General features: G+C 48.0%; 1 protein-coding gene across 4 annotated transcripts in view; it reads left to right on the forward strand.

Moving 5' to 3' along the window:
• Nucleotides 1–23,534, forward strand: part of mob2a (MOB kinase activator 2a) — a 49,077-nt gene that overhangs the window by 12,207 nt on the left and 13,336 nt on the right. The window contains exon 1 of one of the 4 annotated variants that reach the window (XM_056416848.1): nt 5,777–5,958. The exons of 1 other annotated variant lie outside the window; for it this stretch is intronic. In XM_056416848.1, the coding sequence (XP_056272823.1) occupies nt 5,921–5,958 (38 nt within the window). In that variant the 5' untranslated portion in view covers nt 5,777–5,920. Of the gene's footprint in view, nt 1–5,776; nt 5,959–8,283; nt 8,409–23,240; nt 23,412–23,534 lie in introns of those variants that run through there. 2 more of the 4 variants (XM_056416847.1, XM_056416846.1) reach the window with 2 other exon arrangements.

The following is a 23,534-nucleotide window of genomic DNA, read 5'->3' on the forward strand; positions in this document are numbered from 1 at the left end:
CGTCACGCAATGCGCTGAAAAGCAAACGGCGACATGAGCAAACACAGGAAGTGCTGCCGTCCCCGTGCGGGCGTCCGTCACTCAGCATTTCAGAGAGGCTTTCGCTCTCCTCTGTCTAAACGTCGGCGTGTCCCGCCCTCTGCCTGAGACGACCACTCTGGCTCTGTGCAGCTGCACGGCCTGAAACTGGTAATCAGCCCGTGTGCCGTTTTTCAAATGTTTTAATTCGACAGTTAAGTGAAGTGGCCTCTGGGAAATGTCTGTGATGTCATGCCATGTGCCGCTTTGATTTGCAGTCAACAACGAGAATGATACAAACACAGGAATCAGATTTCCGGTTTCCTTATTCTATGCACGGCAATAACTTAAAACACTCGCATCAATTATTTATTGTTCTCATTCTCTATTTTGCTCCGAGCAGCAGACCGTGCCATGTTTACTTCCTCTTGCCCCGTATTACAGCTCGACCTTAAGTGGAGCTGGTTATCTATCTGAAGTGCATCTCTAACAGCTGAGGTGAGCAGCTGTGGTCACAGGGGTTAGAGGTCGGCGGTCGCTTCAGAGAGACTGCCCAGAGGGTGCATAACAGACACCTTCAAACACACACACACACACACACTGCACATATCAGCTGGAGTAACCACTGGTTTTTGCAGTGGTGCACACTCATGACAGTATGCATGGACTTAAGGAATATTAAATTCGGAGACGCTCCGTGTGCTCAAAGCACTCTCTCTGTCACGTCTGGTGAGATGAATCCATCCGAGGGAATGTGTGAGACGTCGCCTGTGGGTGCTTGATTCTGCTTAGAGCAAGCTAATGGGGACTAATAAACGACGCTAAATAGAAAATACCTTTAAAGTTATTGAAATGTCCTTGAGCTTACATACCCTGGGGTGCTTTGGAGCCTTGTGTGGACTGTAAAAGAGGAACAAGGACCCCCCCCCCCCCCCTAAATGTTCACTATCGTGCAGACAGTCCTACTTTTTTAGGGAGAACTGATGATTTGCTTTAAACAGAAAGTGGATGTAGTGTCTTTCTTTTACCACAAGAGGGCAGCACATGTCCAGTTCACGTGTCCTGTGTGAGGAGAAAACGGGAAGCAAAAATAATCTAAAAGGAGACTATGTAGCAGAGAGTTGCTTTGTGGCATGTCGATACAAGAGTGTGGAAGAAGAGAACGGGGACGGATGAGAGCGGGCGAAAGAGATCCACTGAGCATGACACCAGATCTGGTTGTTGCATAATCACGGCTTACAGGCCTTCCCTGTGTGCACCGGGCTCTTACTGTGCCAGTAAGACTAGTCCACCACCAGCTAGAGGCCGACACCGAGATCAATAGTTCCGTTCTTCTCTGTGCTCAGGCACAGTCTCTTTTTTATTTTATTATTTTGAATACATATGAAATATGTTCATGTGAAGTTAAGAGGGACATTTTTATAGTTCTTCGTGGTTGCACACTGCAGTCATTGAATGCTACAGGAACACTGGTGGTGTATGTCTATCTATAGATGAATGAGATGTATTTGTCCTCTCTGCCGGTGTGCTTTGAGGAACAAGAAGCTCTTAAATGTGTTTCTCCTCTCGGGGTCCTACGCGGCTGCTCAACTCGTCCTCGCGGTTTCCGTGTCAGGCTTCTTTTCTCCTCGTCTCCCTCCATTCATTAAGCATCCCAGGTGTCTTTCACACACCAGCACTACCAGACGTCACTGGGGCGTCAGCGTTGCTTTCCATCCTCCTTTCTTCCCATGTCTTTTTCAAATCGTAATCTTCTATCTTCACCTCCTCCCTCCATCTCAGGTGCAACGCCTTTATTCACATGCCGGCGATAGCAGACTGCATACCAGTCAACGGGACATCCGTGGACGCCTGTTGCCTTTCTCTCACCACTCCTCTTCCTCAGGTCCACCATGACTCGTATGGCACGTCAGCCCCAGAGAGGGGTGAGGAAGTGGGGGTGATTATTTTTGGCGGGCAGTAGGTGGCGTCATTGTCCCGCCATCATCAGCATTTCCCCATATCAGGATGGGTCTGCAGAATGGTGGACACACATTACATTATTTGACCAGTTTTAGAGAATTCAGATTTGTTTCTTTGTGCAAATTACATAAGAGAAAAAAAGCCATAATTGTCAAATCTAGGAATTACATTTAATTTATTCACTTATTTTGCTGACCCGATAGTAGCCTGACCTAAGGACATTGAGGTAGAAAAATACTCTAATCAGCCAAGAAAATGTCATTTTTTTCTCTTTGGGATCCTTAAATGCAAATTCTGCAACAACACCAAAAAATATGTGATATTTTCATTATCAATTATTTGTTTGCGCTTTAAAATGGTGAGACATGTAATTGACCAACAGTCCTGAATCTATAGACTAATATGGAGTAATTATTTCATCATGACCATAGTGTCTTCACTGTGGCTCCTTATTACCATGTGCATTTTCTGTTTTAGTTTTTGTTTATACTTTTTCAAATTAGATAGTTTTTTTTCAAATTCTATTGCTCAGCTTTACTGTCTCAAAATGACAAAGTAATGTTCAGTGCATGGTTGCATTTAATTCCCATGAGTTGGAATAGAAACCAAATCTGTTTGTATATAGAAAGATAATACTGAATGGGTGCAGAGCGCCGAAACAACCAAACTCAACACGCATTTGCCTTTGGGGCCAGCCAGGAGAAAATACCAACATCACTGTCATGTGGCCCGGTCCTCTACACACAACTCTGAGTGTCCTGAGAGACCAGAATGGGACTGTATTCTATGCCCCTTCATACTGCGGCACCAGCTCACATAAAACTCTAACTGTGCTCCGCTTGTGTGCACTAAAACATATTTATGTCTTGGTGAGAGAAACAGTATGTTCTCGGTACTTGGCAGCGAGACCCTATGTGCATATAATTGCGTAATACACACATTTGCGGTATTGCGGCATGGAGTGTGTGTGTGTGCACGTGCCAGCGGTCAGTAGCCCCTCTGTTCTGGGGAACTTGCTCTCTGAAGCTCTCCTCTACATGCACTCAAGTTACTGGAGCCACAGTATGTGTGTGTGTGTGTGTGTTTGTGCACTGCGGTACAGCGTTTAATTGTGCAATGTATTCCTGGAGAGCCTCTGGGGCAGTGGAGGGATCAGGGCTGTTCCAGCCAGCAATGGCCGTTTCCTGGAAGCGTTCTCTCCGTCACTCGCAGCGTGGCAGAGAGAAGAGAGAAGAGACGACGAGGTCATGAGCTCCTCTTCTGGCGGCGCTGTGCATCGCCCGGCATCTGTCACACCATTTGTATGCACGGACACAAACTTAAGGTTCATTCATCATTCATGCGCAACGTGCACCAGGAGGATGAATGTGGGGAGGGATTGAGCTCTATGGACAGAAGGGGAGGAAAGGGAGGGAGGGAGGGAGGAGATTGCGAAAGGAACAAGAAAGCTCAAATTAGCGTAATCAAGGGGCTGCAAAAGGAGCAATAAAATCAATGGAAGTTGAGGTGCAGCTGATGAATAAGTGCAGAAAGGAGGAAAGGATTGAGACTGAATGGGAGGAAAGGAGGTGTGGAGAGGGGGAGGGAGGGAGGGGGTTGTTTTGAACTGCATCAATAAAGATCAGGCTAATTGGGCCTTTTGTATTCTCCAGTGTTGGACCGCTTTTCCCTCCACCACCTCCTCTTTATTTTGGACTCCAAACCTTCTCTGTCCTCCACATTCTTCTCATCCTCCTGTAAATCATCTTCCTCCTCCTCCTCTCCTCTCCTCCCTCCAGTGGCTGTTGTGTAACTTTGCAGTGACTGAGCAGCAGTGATGATATTGATCAGCAGTTCTGATGCCAGGCTGCTCTTATTGCAATAAATGAGCTTGGAGCAGTTGAAACCGACCCCGAGTGCTTTTGCGAGAGTGGAAGAAACACACACGCACACACACACACACACACACACACACACACACACGCACACACACACTTCCCTCCTCTGACGTAATGCTGAATAACCCTGAATGCTCTTAAATGTACCGCTTGCCTAGATTCATCATGGGGTACTGTAATCCCTCCAGACCTACACACACAAAAGTTAGACATTTCATTATATCATTAGTTTGTTTCAGTGGGCGTTTCTTTCCTTTTAGTTCTTCGTTGTCGTTTTTATTCTCTGTCAACTTCAAGTTGAGGTTTCCAGCTGAAAATCGCTGCTTTTTCCTTCTTATTTTGTCGTCACGTCACTTTAGAAATCTTCATAAAAGTTCCAAAAACTAAATTGTCTGGGCTTCTTGTCAGTACTAAAGCACATTACATAAAGTACACGAACATCCTGGATTTGAATCCAGTTCGGGACCCTTGCTGCCCCCCCCCCCCCCCCATGCTTCTTCAATTGGCTGTAAGAAAAACACATCTGCTCTCTCCATTCGTCGTTGTGGTCTGGCCCTCTGCTCAACATATTCTCCTTTCCTCCTCACCCATCCATCTTTTCTATTTTCCAACTTCTCTGTGCCAACTTTGTTTTTGTTTTAATCCATAACCATCCGAACTCGACAGAACAAGAGCTTTGACTCACCTGAGCTGTGTCCAGTGCACACACACACACACACACACACACACACACACACTCCCAGAGGTGCTAGCTGCCCTGAGGGCACACGTGAGGCGTCAGACGTCTGGGTGCAGCACGTAGGATCACACAGAGGTGACACTGGAGCGGCTTTACAGCGACGGGAGTGTGATCAAAATCAGTTTGAGCTTCTCAGTCTGACATTTTGCTAAATTCCTGCAGCTCATTTGATTGTTATTTATCACCGTGTTTGTGACGGAGGATGCTGAGACGGCTCCGAGGCAGCGGTCTGACTCACTAGCCAGCTGGTGGTTCATTGTTATTGGTCATGTGGTCGTTGTCCTCACTTGCAGCACCTGGTGTGAGGTCAAGAGTTTGATGGTGCAGTCGTGGCAGATTAAGGAGGTCGCCTCCCAGTTGTTTCATCACTACAGGCAAATTACCCCCCTGCATACAGACATGTAATAATCCAAAGACATCTACGGTATGTTTCTTCAATAAACCACACCCTCTCATTATTACCGTTGATCCTATTGTACTTTAGAGATTTTAAAGCCCTAGTTCTGCTCCTGGAGTGCATCCATGTTCACCTGCATCCTGGATCACAGGCTGTCCATTAGCAACAGGCTCGCACTTGGAAGAGTTACTTTGGATTTAAATGGCATTAATGGATGCTCGGTCCTATTCTTAGCCTTAAATCTGTCTCACTCATTCAGGCGTTGGGGGGGGGTGTGTGCCTGTGACGCTGTTGCCACATGAGCGCTGGATTGTGAAAGGGGGGAGAGTGACGCTGCCTCGCATCGATGACCGTTTGTCACAAAGATCTCGTCTGACTCTAAACGTCACTTTAGTGGGCGTGGTTTAGTGTGTCCACGCCGGTCCGGTCGCGTGCGGCTCTATAAGTGGACATTATGAAAGAAAGGCTTGACGCTTGTCTCTGCTGTTCTTCGGGAGGGTTCGCGGCACACAGAGCCGAGCAGCCCCCACCAGACGGAGGGTTGAGGGTTGAAATCCCGGGATTTGAATCTCTCTGGGTCGCACGCGCGCCACCGACACGAGCTCTTATTGTTTTAATGGCCGTCTGAAGACTCGTTAACCCTGCCCCACGGAAACTACAGCGAGGGGGACGAGAGGGACGAGAGGAGGAGGAGGAGGAGGGAGAAGAGGGAGGTCTGGGAAGAAACGATAGAGAGGAAGGTGCTGGAGGAGAGAGAGAGGACTGCACGGAGCAACTCTGTATTGTTCCGCGTTTTGTTTGTTCCGTCCAGAGAAAAAAGAGAGAGACGCGGTGGGGTCTTGTTTCTTCTTTCTTTCTTTCGGGGTGCGACAAAAAGCTGCAACGCCGTCAACTCTGGATTTCTTAATCCGCTTCCTCTCGTCCAGGATGAGGTTTAAGAGGAACGGGTCCTATACGCTGGATAGGTAAGACACTGATGCCATGTTCGCGGCGGTAAATTGCTAATGTGTTATCCATATGGAGAGGAGGAGGAGGAGGAGGAGGAGGGAGGGGCACAGCACGTTTTCTTCTCCGCTTAAGCTCATAAATCACTTCACTGATGTGATATTTCCATGGAGGCGCACAGTGGAGCTCAGAGGGACTTTATTGTTTCTCTCATGCCATAACTCTTCAATAATGCTGAGCAGCATTATGCACTGGGCGCCGGACCTCTTGATTTTGATCTATATTGAGCTGCGTCTGATGGAAATAACTGGAGCTTATAGTTGCTGTGCATGTGCGGTTCTGAAATATGTTGCTCCCTGTTTGGTTGACAACGATAAGATCACGCCAAGGCCTCAGGGGACCTGTGATTTCCCTTCAATGTGTGTGTGTGTGTGTGTGTGTGTGTGTGTGTGTGTGTGTGTGTGTGTGTGTGTGTGTGTGTGTGTGTGTGTGTGTGTGTGTGTGTGTGTGTGTGTGTGTGTGTGTGTGTGTGTGTGTGTGTGTGTGTGTGTGTGTCTTCCTCTTTCCCACTCACCCACTTTCCCTTGACATAATTGCAACGGTCTGTATTCTAATCCCCTGCCCAGTGGTTCTCTCTCTCCCTCTTTCTCTCTCTCCATTGTGTTGTTTTTCCAAGTCACAAGTTTATAAAAAAAAGTCCCTTTGTCTGTCTGCCATCTGGACGGATGTCTTGCTTTTATTGTTTGTCTGGAGTTTATGATGAGGCCCAAATGTTTGAGGAAGTATACACACACACACACGCACACACACACGGCGACCCACTCATGTTGTTGAAAGTGAATTCATTTAATGGCGGTCTCACTTATCCCACACCGGGCGTTTGGCCTTCCGCTGCACTTGACACACACCCACATCCCGCCTTTTTCAGGTACTGAAACACAAAAGGAACGAGTGAGAGCTGAACACCCACTTCATCAAACGCTCCAAAAAAAGCGAGACGGATCTTATCGCGGTATACCCCTCCGCCATTCCTCGTGCATGATTCCCCCTCCTCCCCTGTGAGCAATGGTGTCACGTGTGGTGCAAGTGTGTATTCCCATGTGTGCGGGTGTTTGTTTGTGCATGCGCAGGTGAGAGGGATGAGGTAATTAAGCGGTGGAAGAGGAGGTCTGTTGCCTCCTGGTGACGGGCCTCCAGGGAGGGGGGGGGGGTGACGTCATGGAACGTGAAAGTGCTTTGCGGAGCTTCTGCGGTCCGTCTTTGTCCTCTCTTTTTACCTCCGAGAGAACAGGAGCCGAGAGCAGCAGCAGAGGGAGGACACGCCGTGTTGTCCAATCATTCACGAGCTCTGACTGCTCTTTGATAATTAAGCAACAGAGTAGAAGCAGAAACGACTGCCCCCGCCGCCGTGGTCGCTTCTGTGACCGCTGCAGTCCTGTTGAAGCGAGTGTGTGATTATGCCGTGTAGAGAAGTGAACAGCAGAGGGCAAAATAGAGAGATGAAAGATGCAGGCAGGAGAAGAGATGTGACGAGGCCCGCCAGCCACCCTTGTGTCCTTCACCTGATTTGACGGCGCAAGCTCTCCGCAGTGATTGGCTCGCCTCCTGGGGGCTCGTCTCCGCACTAGCCCCTCCCATCCCGTACCGCTGCATCATTTGTGTGAATGAAGAGTCGCCCTTTATGATTCATTCACGTGTGCCGCTGCTCCTCGGTGTTGACTCAACAGTTGACAATTAGCCACGCCGTTACGATGTGGCGACACGTGTCGGGAGCACGACGGGGCCGTCGGCTGGTTAACGGGCCCCAGAGGATTTTGACCCCGACTGAGATTCAGAAAAAGGGGTGTGTGTCTGTGTGTGTGTGAGCAATGGGTGGAGATGGGATGTATACAGATGATTGAGATTGCACTCTCTCTCTCTCTCTCGCGGTGTCTCTCTCCCCTGCAGTCCACCCTGTCCACCCAGCAGTCAGCATTTTGTTTATGGGACGCTGTTTGCCAAGCTACTCTTCCCGCCTTCCAAGTGGGAGCCAGCAAGCGAAAAAGAGAGAGAGGGATAGAGAGGGAGGTAGAGAGAGAGGGAGGGAGGGAGGGAGTGTGAAAGTGAGGCAGGCAGTTGCAGTCGTTGGAAAGAAGCGAGAGAAAGGGAAACGTGCTCCGAGAAGTGCGTTCGGTTCTGTGAACGATTTTCTTCTGTTTTGAAAGCGTCTACCTGCATATTTCACTTCTTCTCGGCGGCCCGCGAGCATCCGTCCGTCCGCCCGTCCCGCGCTGAAGCCAGAGGCCGCTGCGGTAGCCGCTTGACTGACGAACCGGGGGCCGTGCTGGAGACGCTGCACCTGTAGAGGAGCGGAGACGGGGGAAGGTGACCGGGAGGAAGGGTGCTGTGGGTCGGAGCCCCGTCACCCTCGGCTCTGCGGCGCCACCGGCTCGATGGGGGTTCTGGTGTGCTGCGACTGCTTCTTCTACCGGTAGCTGACAAAGTCACTCTTCTTCCCTCCTTGACCTTACCTTCCCCTCTGCTGTTGGTGTCGGTTGTTATTGTTTACGTCATGCGTGTCTTGTCAGCATTCTTCAACTTGTGCATTGTCAGACCTTCGTCTCCCCCCCCCCCCTGTTCACGCTCTCTGTTATGTTGCTGCGGTTTTGGAGGAGACATTGGAGGAGGGAGGAGGAGGAGGAGGAAGAGGATGGCACATAGCCATCCTCTTCTGGGTGGGTGAAGGGGAGGTGGGTGTTCGATGCTGCTGGTCACCGGGTTTGTTCGGAGGGTTCATTCTAGTCGTGAATGAGATGACATTGCAACCTTTCCTCTCATCCTCCTGTGTGCCCTTTGGGCTCTGCACCACTGTTTGCTTGGACACAATGTTCCCTTCCAAGGGGGCCGGGAGGTGCTTCTCTCTTTTTTTCTTCTTTCTGTTTGTTATTGTTTGCAGACCATTGAACTAACGGGCTGTGCTCTTTCTTTTCTGGTCCTTGCCATCAGAATTGACCTTCACTTTTGTTCCCTTCCTGGAAAGACGATCATGTGTTTGGGCCGTGCATGCGGTTGTTGTGCTTGAGAGGGAGAGAGAGGGCAGATGATTTAAGTTCGACTCTGGCAGTTGGAGCACCAATGATCTGGTTCCCCTCTCTTGTGGTTGTGGGGCTAGCTGGCCTGAGCCTGCCTTGACTGCTGTATAAAGTCTAAATATAACTTTCTAGGTCTCTAAGGAATGTTTTAATGGCGAGGGTAAAATTGAAGTTTTAACACACACGTACACACACACACACACACACCACAGCTGGATTAGATTAGGCCTGGCTGTGATTCAGAACGTTGTTTACACTTCACTGCTACTCTTAGTTTGAATAACAGCCGTTTGTGTGTATCTGTGAGGCGGCATATGTGTTACACATACAGTAGGCCTCGGTGAAATACACACAGGAGCCTTGTGAAGGCCGGGGCTCGTGCCAGGAATAAGCCTTCCTCTGTGATTTTCTCCACCAGGCGGGATCAAGGCACCTGGACCTGGACGCTGCACCGATGTCTCGCGGGCTCATTAAGACAAAGTGGGCCATCGTGTCTATTTCTGGCATTTCCTCTCCCTTCTCCGTCAGCCAATCGGGTGGCTTGGCAGTGATGTCATATGGCTTGAATGATGTGTGCTTTTGGAGGCACACCCATCCAAACGGGTCCTCGTTGACCTCTGCGCGGACGAGCCCTCTGCCCCCTTTCACCTTTCAACAGAAGCATTGTGTGGAGGAGGAACCGCCTGACAGCACTCGACGCCGATGTTGATCATCCTGTTTTAAAATGGAGCGACTGAACGGTCTGTCATCGTATCACATGACGACAAAATGATGGAATTTTGCCTTAATTTCTCAGCCGTTGACTTTTATATTTTAATACATATTCCAGACGAGAACAGAGGCTCTGCAAATTTAACAACAACAACACACAATATAATCGGATGAAACTTAAACATCTTTGTCACCACGTGCATGTCAACACACCATTCAAACATCCATTTGTTTTTTAAATATTTAGTTTTATTGCTGAGATTTAGATTTAAAAAAGTATCTTGGATAATAATATTGTCTGTTTAATTACCAAACATGTGTTCAGGTTCACATGTGCCCCATGCGTTTGCTGTCTGTTGACAGTCAAAAGCCCAATGTAAAAAAAAAAAAAGGCTGAATATTTTTTTTGAAAGCATTAATTAAAGTGTATCTGGAGCCAAGTTTGTAACTGTGAGCTTCGTCTGTCCGCTTTGTGAACGTGCCGTTGTTCAGCCCCCCACCCCCTCCACAATGAAGTCAAAGGTTTACGTTGTGGCCATCATCCTCTCCGCTCTGAGGTTCAATGTTTCCGTACCCGTATTATGTGTTGCTGTTGACGTGTTGCTGGAAAGCGACGACGGACAGACATGGAGGCTCCATCACATGACAAAAGCTTGTGTGCGTTTGTTCTGGGTGGATCGGTTGCTAAATGTTCTAATGTGTGATACGGAACAATAGTCCTGACTGTAGCGTCATGCTGTGTGTGTGTGTGTGTGGCATACGCAGAGCAGGCCGCACTGTGTTCCATGTGTCTCTCATTAGGCTATCTTTGGCAGGCCCGGCTGCCTCCACAGAGCCGGGGCGTGCAGCTCAACAAGGACCCCATTCTCCACCACCAAACCCCACACTCGTTCCCCTCAGCCCAGCAGACTCCTTCCTCGCCTCGCTGGCCGTCTCTCAGATGGGGCTGACTTGAATAGAGCTGAAAAGCTCCGGCCTTTTGAGGAAAGTTGGGCTGTTTCAGCTGGCTAAATCATTATCTATTTGAAGCTGTGCCAGGAGGAGGGGAATGGCGTTACTCCCTGTGGCTGTTGCACTGCATAATCAAGCTGTCTTGTCATTCTGCAACACCTAAACAAAAGGGGCACGCTGTTATGCAGACGTCAATACGCCAATGGCTGCAATCAAATGAGCGCAGGTCAGAAAACCTTGCATCAGTAAGGTTTAGTTTCGTACACAACCTGTAGGGTTTAGATTTGTTTTCTTTTCTCGATGTCTAAGCTTGAATGCTCTTTGTGCTCTAATCCTGATTGAGAACAAATGCACCTTACCCAAGGTGTCTTTAGTTGACTTGATCCTGTTGGGACATGTGTTGGACTCCAATGGAGGCACACTGACTGGTATAGGAATAGGCTGTATAGAAGTCTTGACTGTCCCTCTCTACTTTCACCTGCCCTCCAGTCACTGCAGACCTCACACACAGTTGCGTGCGTGCGTGCGTGCGTGCGTGCGTGCGTGCGTGCGTGCGTGTGTGTGTGTGTGTGTGTGTGGTCCTGCTGGCTCAGGAGATGTAGAAAGAGATGGCCTTGCACTAACCTGCCCTCTGCATTTAGATTCACACAGTCAGCCCCGCGCGCGCAGTCATGCAGCTCCTATTTGCTCCTGAAACAACTTACTTCAGATAAACGTATACAAAACTTTAAATCCGGAAGCAGGGACTCATTGCAAAATTGGCAACGCACTGCGTGTTTAGAAAACATAATGTGTGCTGATCGGACGAGTATGAGGTGCAGCGTGTGCGAGGCAGCAGGTTCCCCCGTAGGCATGGAACAACTTGCATCTGTTCGGTGGCCCAATTGGCACGTGGAGAAGGGCTTCACTGTGCGTGGATCCCGTTGTGGTTGGTCCGGGGGACGGAAAAGAGTTGGACCGAATTCAGTATCGGAACAAAGGCCTGAAAGGTTTGCGTGTGCTGGAGAGGTGGCAGGGGACGTGGTTGTAGCGGTCGCTTCAGCAGCAGCAGCCCATGACTTCTCTGTGCTGCCTCTTGGGAACAAGAGGCCCATTTTAAAGGGAGACAGGAAGTGCCCTGGCGCCTCACTTCCTGTTTGTTGAGGTTTCTCCCAGGCTGTAGTGTGAGGGGGGGGGGGGGGTGTCTGGTGAATTCCAATTGAACGGAGAAGGTGGTAGTCACACACACACACACACACACACACTTGCTGCATAGCGGTGTAATTGCACTGCCTTTTGCAGCTGTGCCCCCTCATTTGTTACAATTATCGGACACCCGACATGGCACTGTTACCAAGAACAGACCCGAGGAACACAGGGGGAAAGCAGACAAGGAACATTTCAAGTTCAGAAATGTGTCTTTTATAATCATCCTGTTCCATACCTCAAAAGCACCGCTGGATCCCACCGACGTTGTGTGTGTGTGTGTGTGTCTCTCTCCTTGGCTATATTTAATCAGAGAGTAACTGTACTGAAGAGGCCGCTCTGGAGCGAGCAGGGAAGCTGCAGAGAGCTGCTGACTCCAGCACTTTCTGAGGTGACATTCGTAACATTTATGACGTTCGCTTGCAGAACTCGCCGGCTGCCGGCCAAACAGAGAATACCCTTAACTCCCCTTTTGTACCTCTGGAGCGCTGATGTGTGTTATGGACTTCAGTTGCAGTATTTTCTTCTTCTTTTCTGTTTCAATGTTTTGTGTGGCTGACCGGTGCACAATGCACGAGCAACTGCATGAACTCATCTTCCCAGGTGGCAGAGCCATGTTACTCCTCGAGCCAATTGGAGGCTTGTTTACGCCTGAATCCCCCGGCAAGGAGACACACACACACACACACACACACGCACGCTCAACATAAAAGTGTTAAGAGCCACTGATTTCATCTGCTCGGATTACATTTTCCCCGTCGCAGCTCACCTTTTAGCGTCGGGAAAGGGCAGAGGAAAATGTGCTCGTCATTGCTCGTCAATGAGCTGAGGTTGTTCGGCCGTCCCTGCTCTCGCATAGGACCTATTGATTTGACCTCTTGTGTCGACTTTCACTCTTTTCTTTTTTGCCGGGAGCAGCTGCCCACGCCCACTTCCTTCCCTCGCTCATTGATGCACCATCTGGAGACGACAATGATATCGTTTCCCTCGTACATTTGTCTTTTTTTTTTCCCCTCTCTGCAAACGGACAGAGGACGTGCTCTTTGTATTTCCTCCATGACCGTCTCGGACAAAGGGCAGCGCCTCACTGTGGCTTCACCGTCAGCTCGGCAGCGCCCTCAAGGCGCAAAACATGCATCCCTCTGTCCGGGAATTTCCATAATATTTGAAGCGACTTCCCTTTGTTTCCAAGCTTCCCTCCTCCCAAGTACACCTTTTCCTCTCCTCTGTTTGGCCCAGACACAAACGCATGACGTCGCCATGTCTTACCTCCAACACACCGCTCTGCCTTTTACACACACACACACACACACACACACACACACACACACACAAGTCAAGCACGTACACACTTTCTTTCCTCTCTTGATTACCCCTCGGAGATTAATATTTACTGACATCCAGACAGGATATTCTGTCTTTGCTAATTACTGGAAAATGTACACGACATGCACAACAACAACACACACACAATAACACACAGCGATTTATGCATCTTAAAGTGACCAAGTGGCAGTGGTGCTAAAAGTCCTGAGTGGATTGTTCTTCCACTGGTATGCAGTCCATTAAAACAACTCAACAGAGCACCATCCCATAACAATAAATACGTGCCCATGAAGATAAGTGATTGTGTTGATTGCAGAATGTCCGGAGACGCCGCCTCGATGCTCGCTCATATTTTCCACCGGCTTGGTTTTCGGTTTGTTTAATCTTCGGTCGCATGCTTCTCTTCACCGCTCCTCCAAATCCTGGGTGTTACCACTTCCTACACTTTCATCCACTCTGTGTGAATCAAACTCACACAATGGATCAGCGTTCACTCTGCTATCAGATGGTGGCGAGATCTCGTCTCGTCATCAGGGGGAGAATGTAGCTTTCCTTTATTGGGGGGGAAGGGTTTTTTTGGGGGGCAGAAACTAACATGTCTTTAGTTTTCTTAACATCAAATGCTCTGCTCTTGCTGGTTCTATGCCTCCGCTAGTCCCCGAGTCATCACTACGTTAAGAACGGAACAGAATGCACCGTGGGCTTGTCTTTATAAATTGGTTTAAAAATCAAATGTGAGCGTTTCAATCAAACACCTTTGTGAACTGTGGTTCTCGGAGACGTGAGGGTTTTTCTCAGAAGCCCACGTCATTCACGGACGAGAGATCTGAAGGAAACGTTTGACAATGGAAGAAGTCCAACACAGGAGATGAGGAGTAAATGAGATTTCATCCTCCAGGGAAACGAGGGTGCAATTGTATTAAATGTTCTAGCGTCTCTTCAGCCTATAAATCATATCCTCATGAAGTGATAGTGATCAGTTTTTGTGGGAACAGTTTTTCTTATTACTTCCTGTGAAAAAGTGTTAGACAATATCTCCCGAAGAAATATTACTTACTTAAAGAATACGTGTATATAACTGGAACCTTTTACGGACCAGGTCTCGACACAAATGTCATGAGCGTTATCCGTAATGTTTAAAAAAAATTTTTTTTTAACTACTTTACAAAAGACATGGAAATTGGAAATACTGTGAACAGATAGTGAATAAATAAATACTACATTGAATATAATTCACAGATGTAGATGTATTTGTACGACTTGTTGACAGTCGTCGGTAGCTCAGCTCAGTTCAGTGATCTCGGGGTTAAAGAGCAAGCGGGGCATTGGAGGGGGCGAAATAACAACTCTGAGCCAACGACGCTGATCGCTCCCATGCCAGACAGTCTGCTGCCGTGGTATTGTCTGCTGATGAAGGACACGCTGACCTTTCTCCTGGGAAAAAGGGTCCCCTAAACCTCGTTTCATTCCTCATTACCTTCGCATTGAGAATGCGGAAGGTTATGTTTTGATCGCCGTGTATTCATTTATTTATTTATTTGTATGTGTGTTACTCGCATAACTCAAAGTATTAAACCGAATCGCATGAAATTTGGTGGGATGATTGATTATTATCCGGGGACCATTTGATTAGATTTTGGGATCGATCGGGTCAAAGGTCAAGGTCATGAAAAGGTCAAAATCTTCATTTTACCATAGCGCGGTCAATTTCTATCCAATTGGCATGCAACTAATGCCAAAATGTTCATAATTCAATGCCCAATCTTGTGATATGCGAAGGTATGCGCTCTACCGAGTGCCCATTCTAGTTTTCTTTTGTAATTGTTTGCTTCTCGCGGGCCGAGGGATTGCGCAGCCACTGTACACGTTATGTAATATACCTATTGCTGGTGTTAAAAAGTGCACTAATATGATTTGACTTGTGCTCTTTAGGCAGCATGTTGATCGTATCAACTGGTTTTTAAATCATTCGCGTTTCCGCTGACGTGGTGGTATCTTTGATTTTTAGATTCGGGGGCCGGCCCCCAGGGCGATGCTGTGCCACGCCGGTCTTTCATGTGGTTGTAGATTTTAACCGTTGTTCACACGGTTGCCTCGGTTTTATTTGTCACGCTCTGTTGGCGCCAGCGAGCGATTCGTAGAATATATCGACGCGGTCTGTCGAGCAGAGGCGAACTTCGACATCAATCAGTCACTCATTCCCCGCTGTGGAGAAGCGTGGTTTCTCAGGCCGTCGGTGGCAATAACTCCACTCCGTGTTAAAGGGACATTCTGTGCGTGTCTGTGAGCACGACGTTGTTCTGGGAAGCGCTATAGGTTACCTCCACATTCCCCTTGGTAGGACATGTGTGACTAAACGCCCTCATTTAGGAGTTAATGAGCTGGATCAGGGCTGGCAGGCACTGCTATCGAGCAGGAAACTGAGCGCCACCCAAACAGTGTGCATGAAGCCCCCCCCCCCCTTTATCTCTGCATCAGTGGCTTTTCGGACTCGCCAACAGTCCCGACTGTGCTGACTCTGCTCCCTCTGGTTCTGTCCCAGCTCCTCTTTGCAGCTCAGTCACGTAAAGGCCGACGCACCAGACCGTCTCTTAACCCGACTCCTCAGGATGAATGTTGGGTGCGTGTTCGAGTCCTGATGGGCAGGTGGCACCTTGTAGGAAACCCTGCCATCAGCGGGTGAACGATGAGTCGTGTCGAAGCGCGTTGAGAGGTCAGAAGACTATAAAAGCGCGACACGTGCACAGTCCACTTACAATTCCCGCAGACCGACTTGGACATTTTTTTAGGCGGGGGGGGGTATGAAAAGAAAGCTCTATTCACCTCCGACACACATTAGCCGCCCACATGCTCACTTCCTGTGCAAACATGGGTGCTACCCCAATCCTTCTCCCGCCGCCTCCTCTCGGCTACCTCCATCTTTCCCTGTGTTCCGTGACGGTCGTCCTCCTCCATCCCCTCCACCTTATTCACCACTGTTCTCTCTCCCTCACACACACACACACACAGACGACCTCTTGTGCTCCTGAGCAAACGGGTAGCGGTTGATCACATCCTCGCTCTGCGCCCCTTTTTTTTACATCGCAAACGTCAGACCTCACCTCTCGCTTGAATATTGCATCATGTAGGTTTTGAATGTCTGCCACTTTGCCTTTGTGTTACTCAGCCACACCAGTAGTGGAAAGTAACACATTCAGTTTTACAGCCTTCAATGGATGATGGCGTCTAGCGTTGGCGGAGTGCTGGTTTGGCTTCAAGTGTCACAAAAAAAGTGGAATGGAAAACTCAGTCTAGCTGTGTACGTTTTAGACACCGTCTGCCGTGAGAGGCCTTTTCCAAGGATGGGTTCGGCTCTCAGCTTCCACGCAGCGCTATTTCTTTAATGCAAAACAATTCAAACTGCTCTTCAGGTTGAAACATGTTTTGTATTTTTGACTATTTCTGACGTTACCTATATGTGTAAACTGTGCACACCTCCATGTTGTGCCAGCAGGTGGCAGTGTTGCTCTCCTACCTGAGTTCTGTGTGTGTGTGTGTGTGTGTGTGTGTGTGTGTGTGTGTGTGTGTGTGTGTGTGTGTGTGTGTGTGTGTGTGTGTGTGTGTGTGTGTGTGTGTGTGTGTGTGTGTGTGTGTGTGTGTGTGTGTGTGTGTGTGTGTGTGTGTGTGTGTGTGTGTGTGTGTGTGTGTGTGTGATGCATGATGCATGAAACAAAGAATGTTTCTCTCACAGGTCCAGCCAAACCACCATGTGCACTGTTGTGTTACACTGGAGCTGTAATCTGTTGCTTATGTTTTGGTTTGGTTCAGAAATGTGTGTGTGTGTCAGTGTCAAGGTTATCATAGTCTTGCTAGGAAAAAACACTTTTTCCCCTTTTTTTTTAGGCTTGAGTTCTGGGAAGATGTGTCGCCTTCAGTAGCCTTTGCTGCTTCCTGCACGAGGCCTAACACGTGCACTTCTGTGTTGTAACTCGGATATCATGAGAGCCTTCAGATTGAACACTCAACACTGACCTTAAAGTGCTCTGAAAAAAGGTAACGCAAACTACAATTCCATGACGACCGAGCAAAAACCCTCGCTCGATATGCCAGACGATAATTTGATTTGATCAAAATCTCAAACGGCTTGTAAATGGACCATGTGGTGGGAAAGTCTTCTCTCAATGAAGTCAGAACCTCAACAGTAAGCACGGCTTATTATAACTGGTCCTCGCATCATCTTGAATCCTCTAAATCTATACCATATCTATCCCTTCACTCGCTCCTCTGTTTTGCAAGGTAGACGTGGTTATATCGGAGCACTGTGTCATGTGACTCATCTCATGACTTTGATGGCGCGACCCTGCGGGAAAAGTCCCATCCTGTGCATGAACACCTGTGTGGCGCGGGCTCTTAAACCTGACAGGCGGCGAGTTATGGGATGGAATCTCTCCTGCTGAGGAATGTTGGGAGGAGGAGTACAGTGAGCCGCCAGGGCATGCTGTGACAACCTCCCACATGGAGCCACACTCTTTCCCTCCTCTCATCCAGACTTCTTCTTCTCTCTTTGTTCGCTTCCTTTTCTCTTCCGTTTCTGCCCTCCCTTCACCCCGCTCACTGAACTAATCTCAACCACTCCCCCTTTCTCACTTCCTTCCTCCTCATCGGTTGTCTTCTCCCATCCTCATCCTCCATGTTCTCTTCATATTCCCTTCTGGCCCATTCCTGCCGATAAGATAGCGGTTATTCTCAGCAGTGTCCATGGAAATGGTCATTTATTATAAGTCTGGCCACAAGTCTGGTATTTCTCATCTCCTGTCTTCAATCTTGCTAAAGCCCTCTCTTCCTCTCGTCGTAAACCAGTCAGGACATGGCCTCCTGTCTTTCAAACACACTGGGCTACTCTCGTTTTTAGAATTTGCCCCAGAAGATACGCAGAAATAGTTCTGACTTCTAATTGGATGATGAATGAAGCGGCAATCAGGCGGAGGAGTGATCGTCCTTCGTGCCACTGCTCCTCCTGTTGGATGGTGCATGGTCGGCCCCAGACAAGAAAAGACAAATCGAGCCAAACTTCTTTGATCTTCACTCTTCGTGTTGCTCTTCTTCCTCGGCTCTCCTTTGTTTATGCAGGCTGCGTGTGCAGAGCGGCGACATGTCTCTGCATGCAGCCCTTCCCCTCCAGGAATGCAGAGCAAAGGAGAGATGAAGCCCGTGAAGAAAGGGGCACACATGCAAAGAGAGAAAGTGGACTTGAAAAATTCCTTGAGGGTGGAAAGGAAGAACATAGGTCGAAGGAAAAACTGATATAATAGGAAAAGGTACTCTAAGTCATTAAGGAGAGAGGTAGACTCCTGCATGCCTCGTTTAATGCACCATATTTTGGCCCAGGTTTCTGTCTCCTCACTCTGTATTTCATGCAGCAGTTGAAATGAAGGGTTTTTGGGGCCTGGGTTGGCTGATGCGCCTTCACTGGGATCGGTTCTTTTATTTTCTAGAAGGGCCGATTATGTACTTCTGCTATAATATTATTTTTTTGCTGCGGCAGCAGAAACGTCTTTCTTTTGTCCAATTGCATTGGTTGGTATTGGTTGGGTCGCTGGGTTCAGTGCCGACTGTCTCCTGGCCCTGCTGACCTTTTTATCTGGGCTGCAGTGTTTTCACTGGTTAAGACCTTACCCAAACACACAACACGACTCCCACGCACCCGGAACGCTACGCCAACTGAAGGTCTTACACAGCAACTTGGAACGGCTCTGTTCTTTTTGTATTTATTCATGTTGGTGCCAACTCGGTTGGCTGCCCGAAACGTCTGTCATTTTGATCCCGACTGTGATTGGCTGGAGATGTGCTCTGGAGGGGCGGAGCTGTAGCCAGGCCCCAAAGCGCATCTGCTGCGGTTGTGACTCATCTGCTGGTATCTGTGTTTTCTTTGTCTCAAATAGGTGGAATGTCCGCTGACTTTCAAACCCAACCTGTTGGGCCAGCCATCCAGCTCTCGGCAGTGAAGAGAGCGCCGCTGTCCAAAATGTCCTTTTGATGCTTTTAATGCCTTTAAGTGTTGTAGTTGTAATAGTCCAGTGTATCTCTCCTGTGTCTTCAGATGGCTGAAAGCGACTGAAGTTTAGTTCCTCGAGTTTTTTTTTTCACATGCCATTATTTAAAACTAATATCTATTTTTAGCATACCGCCTTTTAACTGGTGCATTTACAATGTCAACACAGTTATGACTTGAAGTATTTGCATTATGCTCCACCCCATATTTCCACTGGTGTTATCAGTCGCTCTGATCGGTTATTTCTGTAGTTATCATCGTGCGTATTGTTATTTCTTCCCTCTTCAGATGGAGGCATCACGCATCCATGAGTCAGCCCGTGACCTCAGTGTTTCCCATTGACGGCCTTTATTTCTTCTCTTCCTATCTTTTTAACGAGTGATGTGTAATTAAATCGCGGCCAAACTGTATCTACAGGGAGGTTGCTGTTTGATGAGGGCGGTGTACTTGAAGTAGTAGTCCTGATTAAAGTCATTTTACTTGTTTCACCAAACCCCAAGTCTGTCATAAAGAAAGGAGTAATCAGCAGACGGCTGTTTGAACTCTTATCTGTGCCACTACTGTTCCCCGTGAAAGCTTTAAACATCTGGTCGGGCGAGCGCAGGTGGCACATGAGTGATGCCATGTCTCGTCTGTGACGTTCGCGGAGGAGAAAGAGTAAACCTCTGTCCTCTGGACGATGGTATGCAGCTCCTTGGTTTCCATCCACGTCAGACGTTGCGTCAGAAGCTCCACCGTGCGCAGCTCAATGGCACCGTCTCTTGTCCCCGTCTGTTCCGCTAGCCGGCGGATCACATAACACGAGCAGCGACCGGTGCGACGACATATTACCTGTTCAGCCCATGGAGGCAGAGCCCCGGGGATCTGGACGGGATGTCTTCTGTGTTCAGTGGCTGCACGGATCCAATAGTTCTAAGCTAATTTAATGGAAAGTTCCCGTAGCGCAGGATTTCCATTACAGCTGCACACTGCTCGTCTCTTGGGTGGTCACGGGTGTTACTTCATGTCTCGACTATAACAACATCTTTACACTGTAATATATCACGTGACTCTTTATGAACAGCACGCTAGGGTGCGCGTACTGTTTTTATCGCAGCCGTGTAAGAACTTTGTTGAGATAAATCATTTGAGTTTGGTCATGTTTTGGTTGAATCCGATACTACTGGAGATTACAAACGAGACTGGACATGTGAGGACCATTTGCAGAACGGTTTTCAACACTCGGTGTGAACATATTTTAGTTGCTGTAAAAGAAAGAACTGACCTTTTTTTTTTTTATAGTCACACTAACGCAACAACCCCCACCACAAATCACTCATACCTGGTCACAGGTCCCATATCACCAGTGCAGTCACTCACCTGCTTGCACAGTCGCTGATTTGTGGTTATCCACACACACATGTGGCATGCCGTTCCCCCCCCCCCCCCACTCTCTTTGCACTGTTCTTTGTGTTCTTTACGGGCCAGGCAGACCGAAGCTATTTTTAGCTGCGGGGGAAAAGTCGGTGCCCTGTGCTGGTCTCTCTCTCCCCTCAGCCCCTGCTCCTCACTGGGCCCCTGGATCACCCAACTCCACCCACAAAAACCCTCAGCCCAGGGCGCACTCATGTGTGTGTGTGTGTGTGTGTGTGTGAGAAGGAAAGGCACTCTCTCGTGTAGGATGCAGGTGCAGAGCGGCTCCTGTCAGAAACCTCTGCTCATTTTGATTCTTTCAGATCATTTCTTTGGATCATATTCAAACGTAAACCAGCGGTGCCTCGTAGGGTCCAGCAGGCCACGGTAAACACCAAGCACGTCTGTAGATACTATACAAACACACACACACACACCTTTGCACACACACACAAGAACAGTCCGCACATACAACACACTTTTTCTGACCCTTTTATCTTCCTCACTCGGCTACTTGCACCCACCCACATAGAGGACATATAGCTCCACAGTGTGTGTGTGTGTGTTTGTCACATCTGGAGCACCACCATGGCCCGACAAGTTTTGTCTGAGGAGACTGAGAGGAAACAGACTTGGTGAAGAAGAAAGAGAGACGATGAGAGGGAGAGGCGAGTTAAGCAAACCAAGAAAGGGAGGAGAGATGTGTGAAGAGAGCAATAGAGGGGAAAATAAGAGAGGACGTTTGAGGCATAATTAGAGGGACGGAGGAATGATGATCGTGTTGTGCGTCACTCGACTCCCATTGTTCATTTCCTCAGATTACTGTTGTACCTAAGTGTTATTGGCTCCGCTCGCTCTTGACCATGCAATAGACATTCACATTGAACACTTATTGTGCATCATATGAAACGTCTAAAAACATTGTTACAAATAATTACCTCCTCACAGACGCTCAATGTAATCCTACTAGGGCTGTCAGCGTTAACGCGTTAATCTATGCGATTAATTTGGCCGCGATTAACGCACAAAAATATTTTAACGCAATTAACGCAACTTTGTTTACTTCCGGTGTGCGTTGAAGTTTTTGCACTCCTGTTGCTCCGCCCCGATGCGCGCGCAGACACGCCGGCATGGAGCTCTGCGGCGCGCGAGACGGAGAGCCGAGAAGAGTGAACGACACGTGGAGACAGAATGACATGCTGCTGTCGAGACGATCAACAACGGACCGCTGATTAGTTTAATAAAAGAACAAAGACGTCTTTAAGAAAATAACCGTACATTACTTCTGCTGTAATCTGGCGCGATAGAGAAAATTACAGGTGAGCGGGGCCTCACCCTGATAGAATGGTGGGGGAAACACTGAGATGTGTCACATGCAAAAGACTTTAAAAGGTGAATTTACATTTTTTTGTAAAATCGAGAAAATGAGCCCAGACTCCAGAGGGTTAACGTGACATATTTGAATGTCAGTCAGTTACCAAGGCCACTGGTTCTGCTGCTGTTCAGTGTTAAAGATGACAGGACCAATAGATGTTTCACTGAAGAAACAATTTATCATCCACGATATTAAATACCTTGCTGGCACTTTATAGGTAGGAGCCTCTCTGAAAACACAGCTCTGTGTGAAGTTTTGTCTTTAAAAAGAATACAATTAAACAAGTGTCTAAAATACACGCTGTCTGAAGGGATTACTCATTCATTTAGAAGATTTAGTCTTTAGAAGAAAAGAAAAAACTTTTAATCCCGATTCATGAATTTCAAAATGTGCGATTAATTAGTTACTTTTTTTTAATCGATTGACAGCCCTAATTCCTACAGATGTCTCTTTGGGCTCTCATGCGGGCTGAGTTTGATTCCCTCACTGGTTCCTCAGCTTTGACGTGTTTAAACACAACAGGTTGGACTGAAGTTCAGAACCATCACGAGGAATGTCGCCCCACAGTCCTGCACGCTTTACACACACTTTAAAAAAGATTGTATATCTGCATTGTAGAAGTACAAGACCGGTCAGGTGTTGCTTTTTTTTCTTCTTTTTTTAATGTTTGTTTATTTGTAGTTTTAAATGGCTGCTCTGACATCAGAATTGTCTTTAAAATAAGAATTCAAATAGAAGTGGTTTGACAACATAATCTTAACGCAATGTCACTTATTCGCTTCTTCGGGAGCTTTCAACCACATTTCACTTTTTATAATGTGCATTTATAGGGACAAAATAATTGCAAAAAAATTTTTTTTAACCTTTGGGTCAAAGCTGCATCGTGGGGCATAAGGTCATTAGCTTCTGACAAACTCTTACAGTGGAAGTGATGTATTAGGAGCTCTTCTGTGGGATGCCATACATATGTTCCTTGTATTTTCCCATAAAAGTCCTGACTGTGTAAACATGTACATCTACAGCAGGCTACTACAATGTAGTAACCCCTTTTTATTCCATTGTGGTCTGCCTTCACCTGTTGCTCCACTGTAACTACATCTAGAGGCCCCAACCACGTCCACACGGGCAGACTGCAACGTCACCACGCCCCGCCCACTAAGCACTCCCCTGTTCGCTGATTGGTCGACGGGGGACAGGAGGCGGCCTTTCTGTAAACTTGACAAAGTTTTCCTTTCCGCCGTGTAGTAAGTCAAGTCAGAGCAGACTGGCGTTACACCTGAACAGATAGTCGGACTCTGTCTTCATGTTTTAAACTATGGTCGGAGATTATTGCTCATTTTCCGGAGATAAAACGGACATGCACTCCCAGAGAAACTCCAAAAATGGACTACGTTGCAAGATGGTGCTTCAGGCTGTCGGGAAAGTTCTGAGGTAAAACGCCGTCCTTATTTCCACTTGACGAAGTGCTGCCTGTAATACCCGCGGAGTGGAGCCTGTGACTCGCATTGTGAACCTATTTCGTCTGAAGCGTCAGGGAGCGACAGCTCGTAGACG

Source organism: Pseudoliparis swirei, chromosome 6 (genome assembly GCF_029220125.1).
Source record: "Pseudoliparis swirei isolate HS2019 ecotype Mariana Trench chromosome 6, NWPU_hadal_v1, whole genome shotgun sequence".
Classification (NCBI taxonomy): Eukaryota; Metazoa; Chordata; class Actinopteri; order Perciformes; family Liparidae; genus Pseudoliparis; species Pseudoliparis swirei.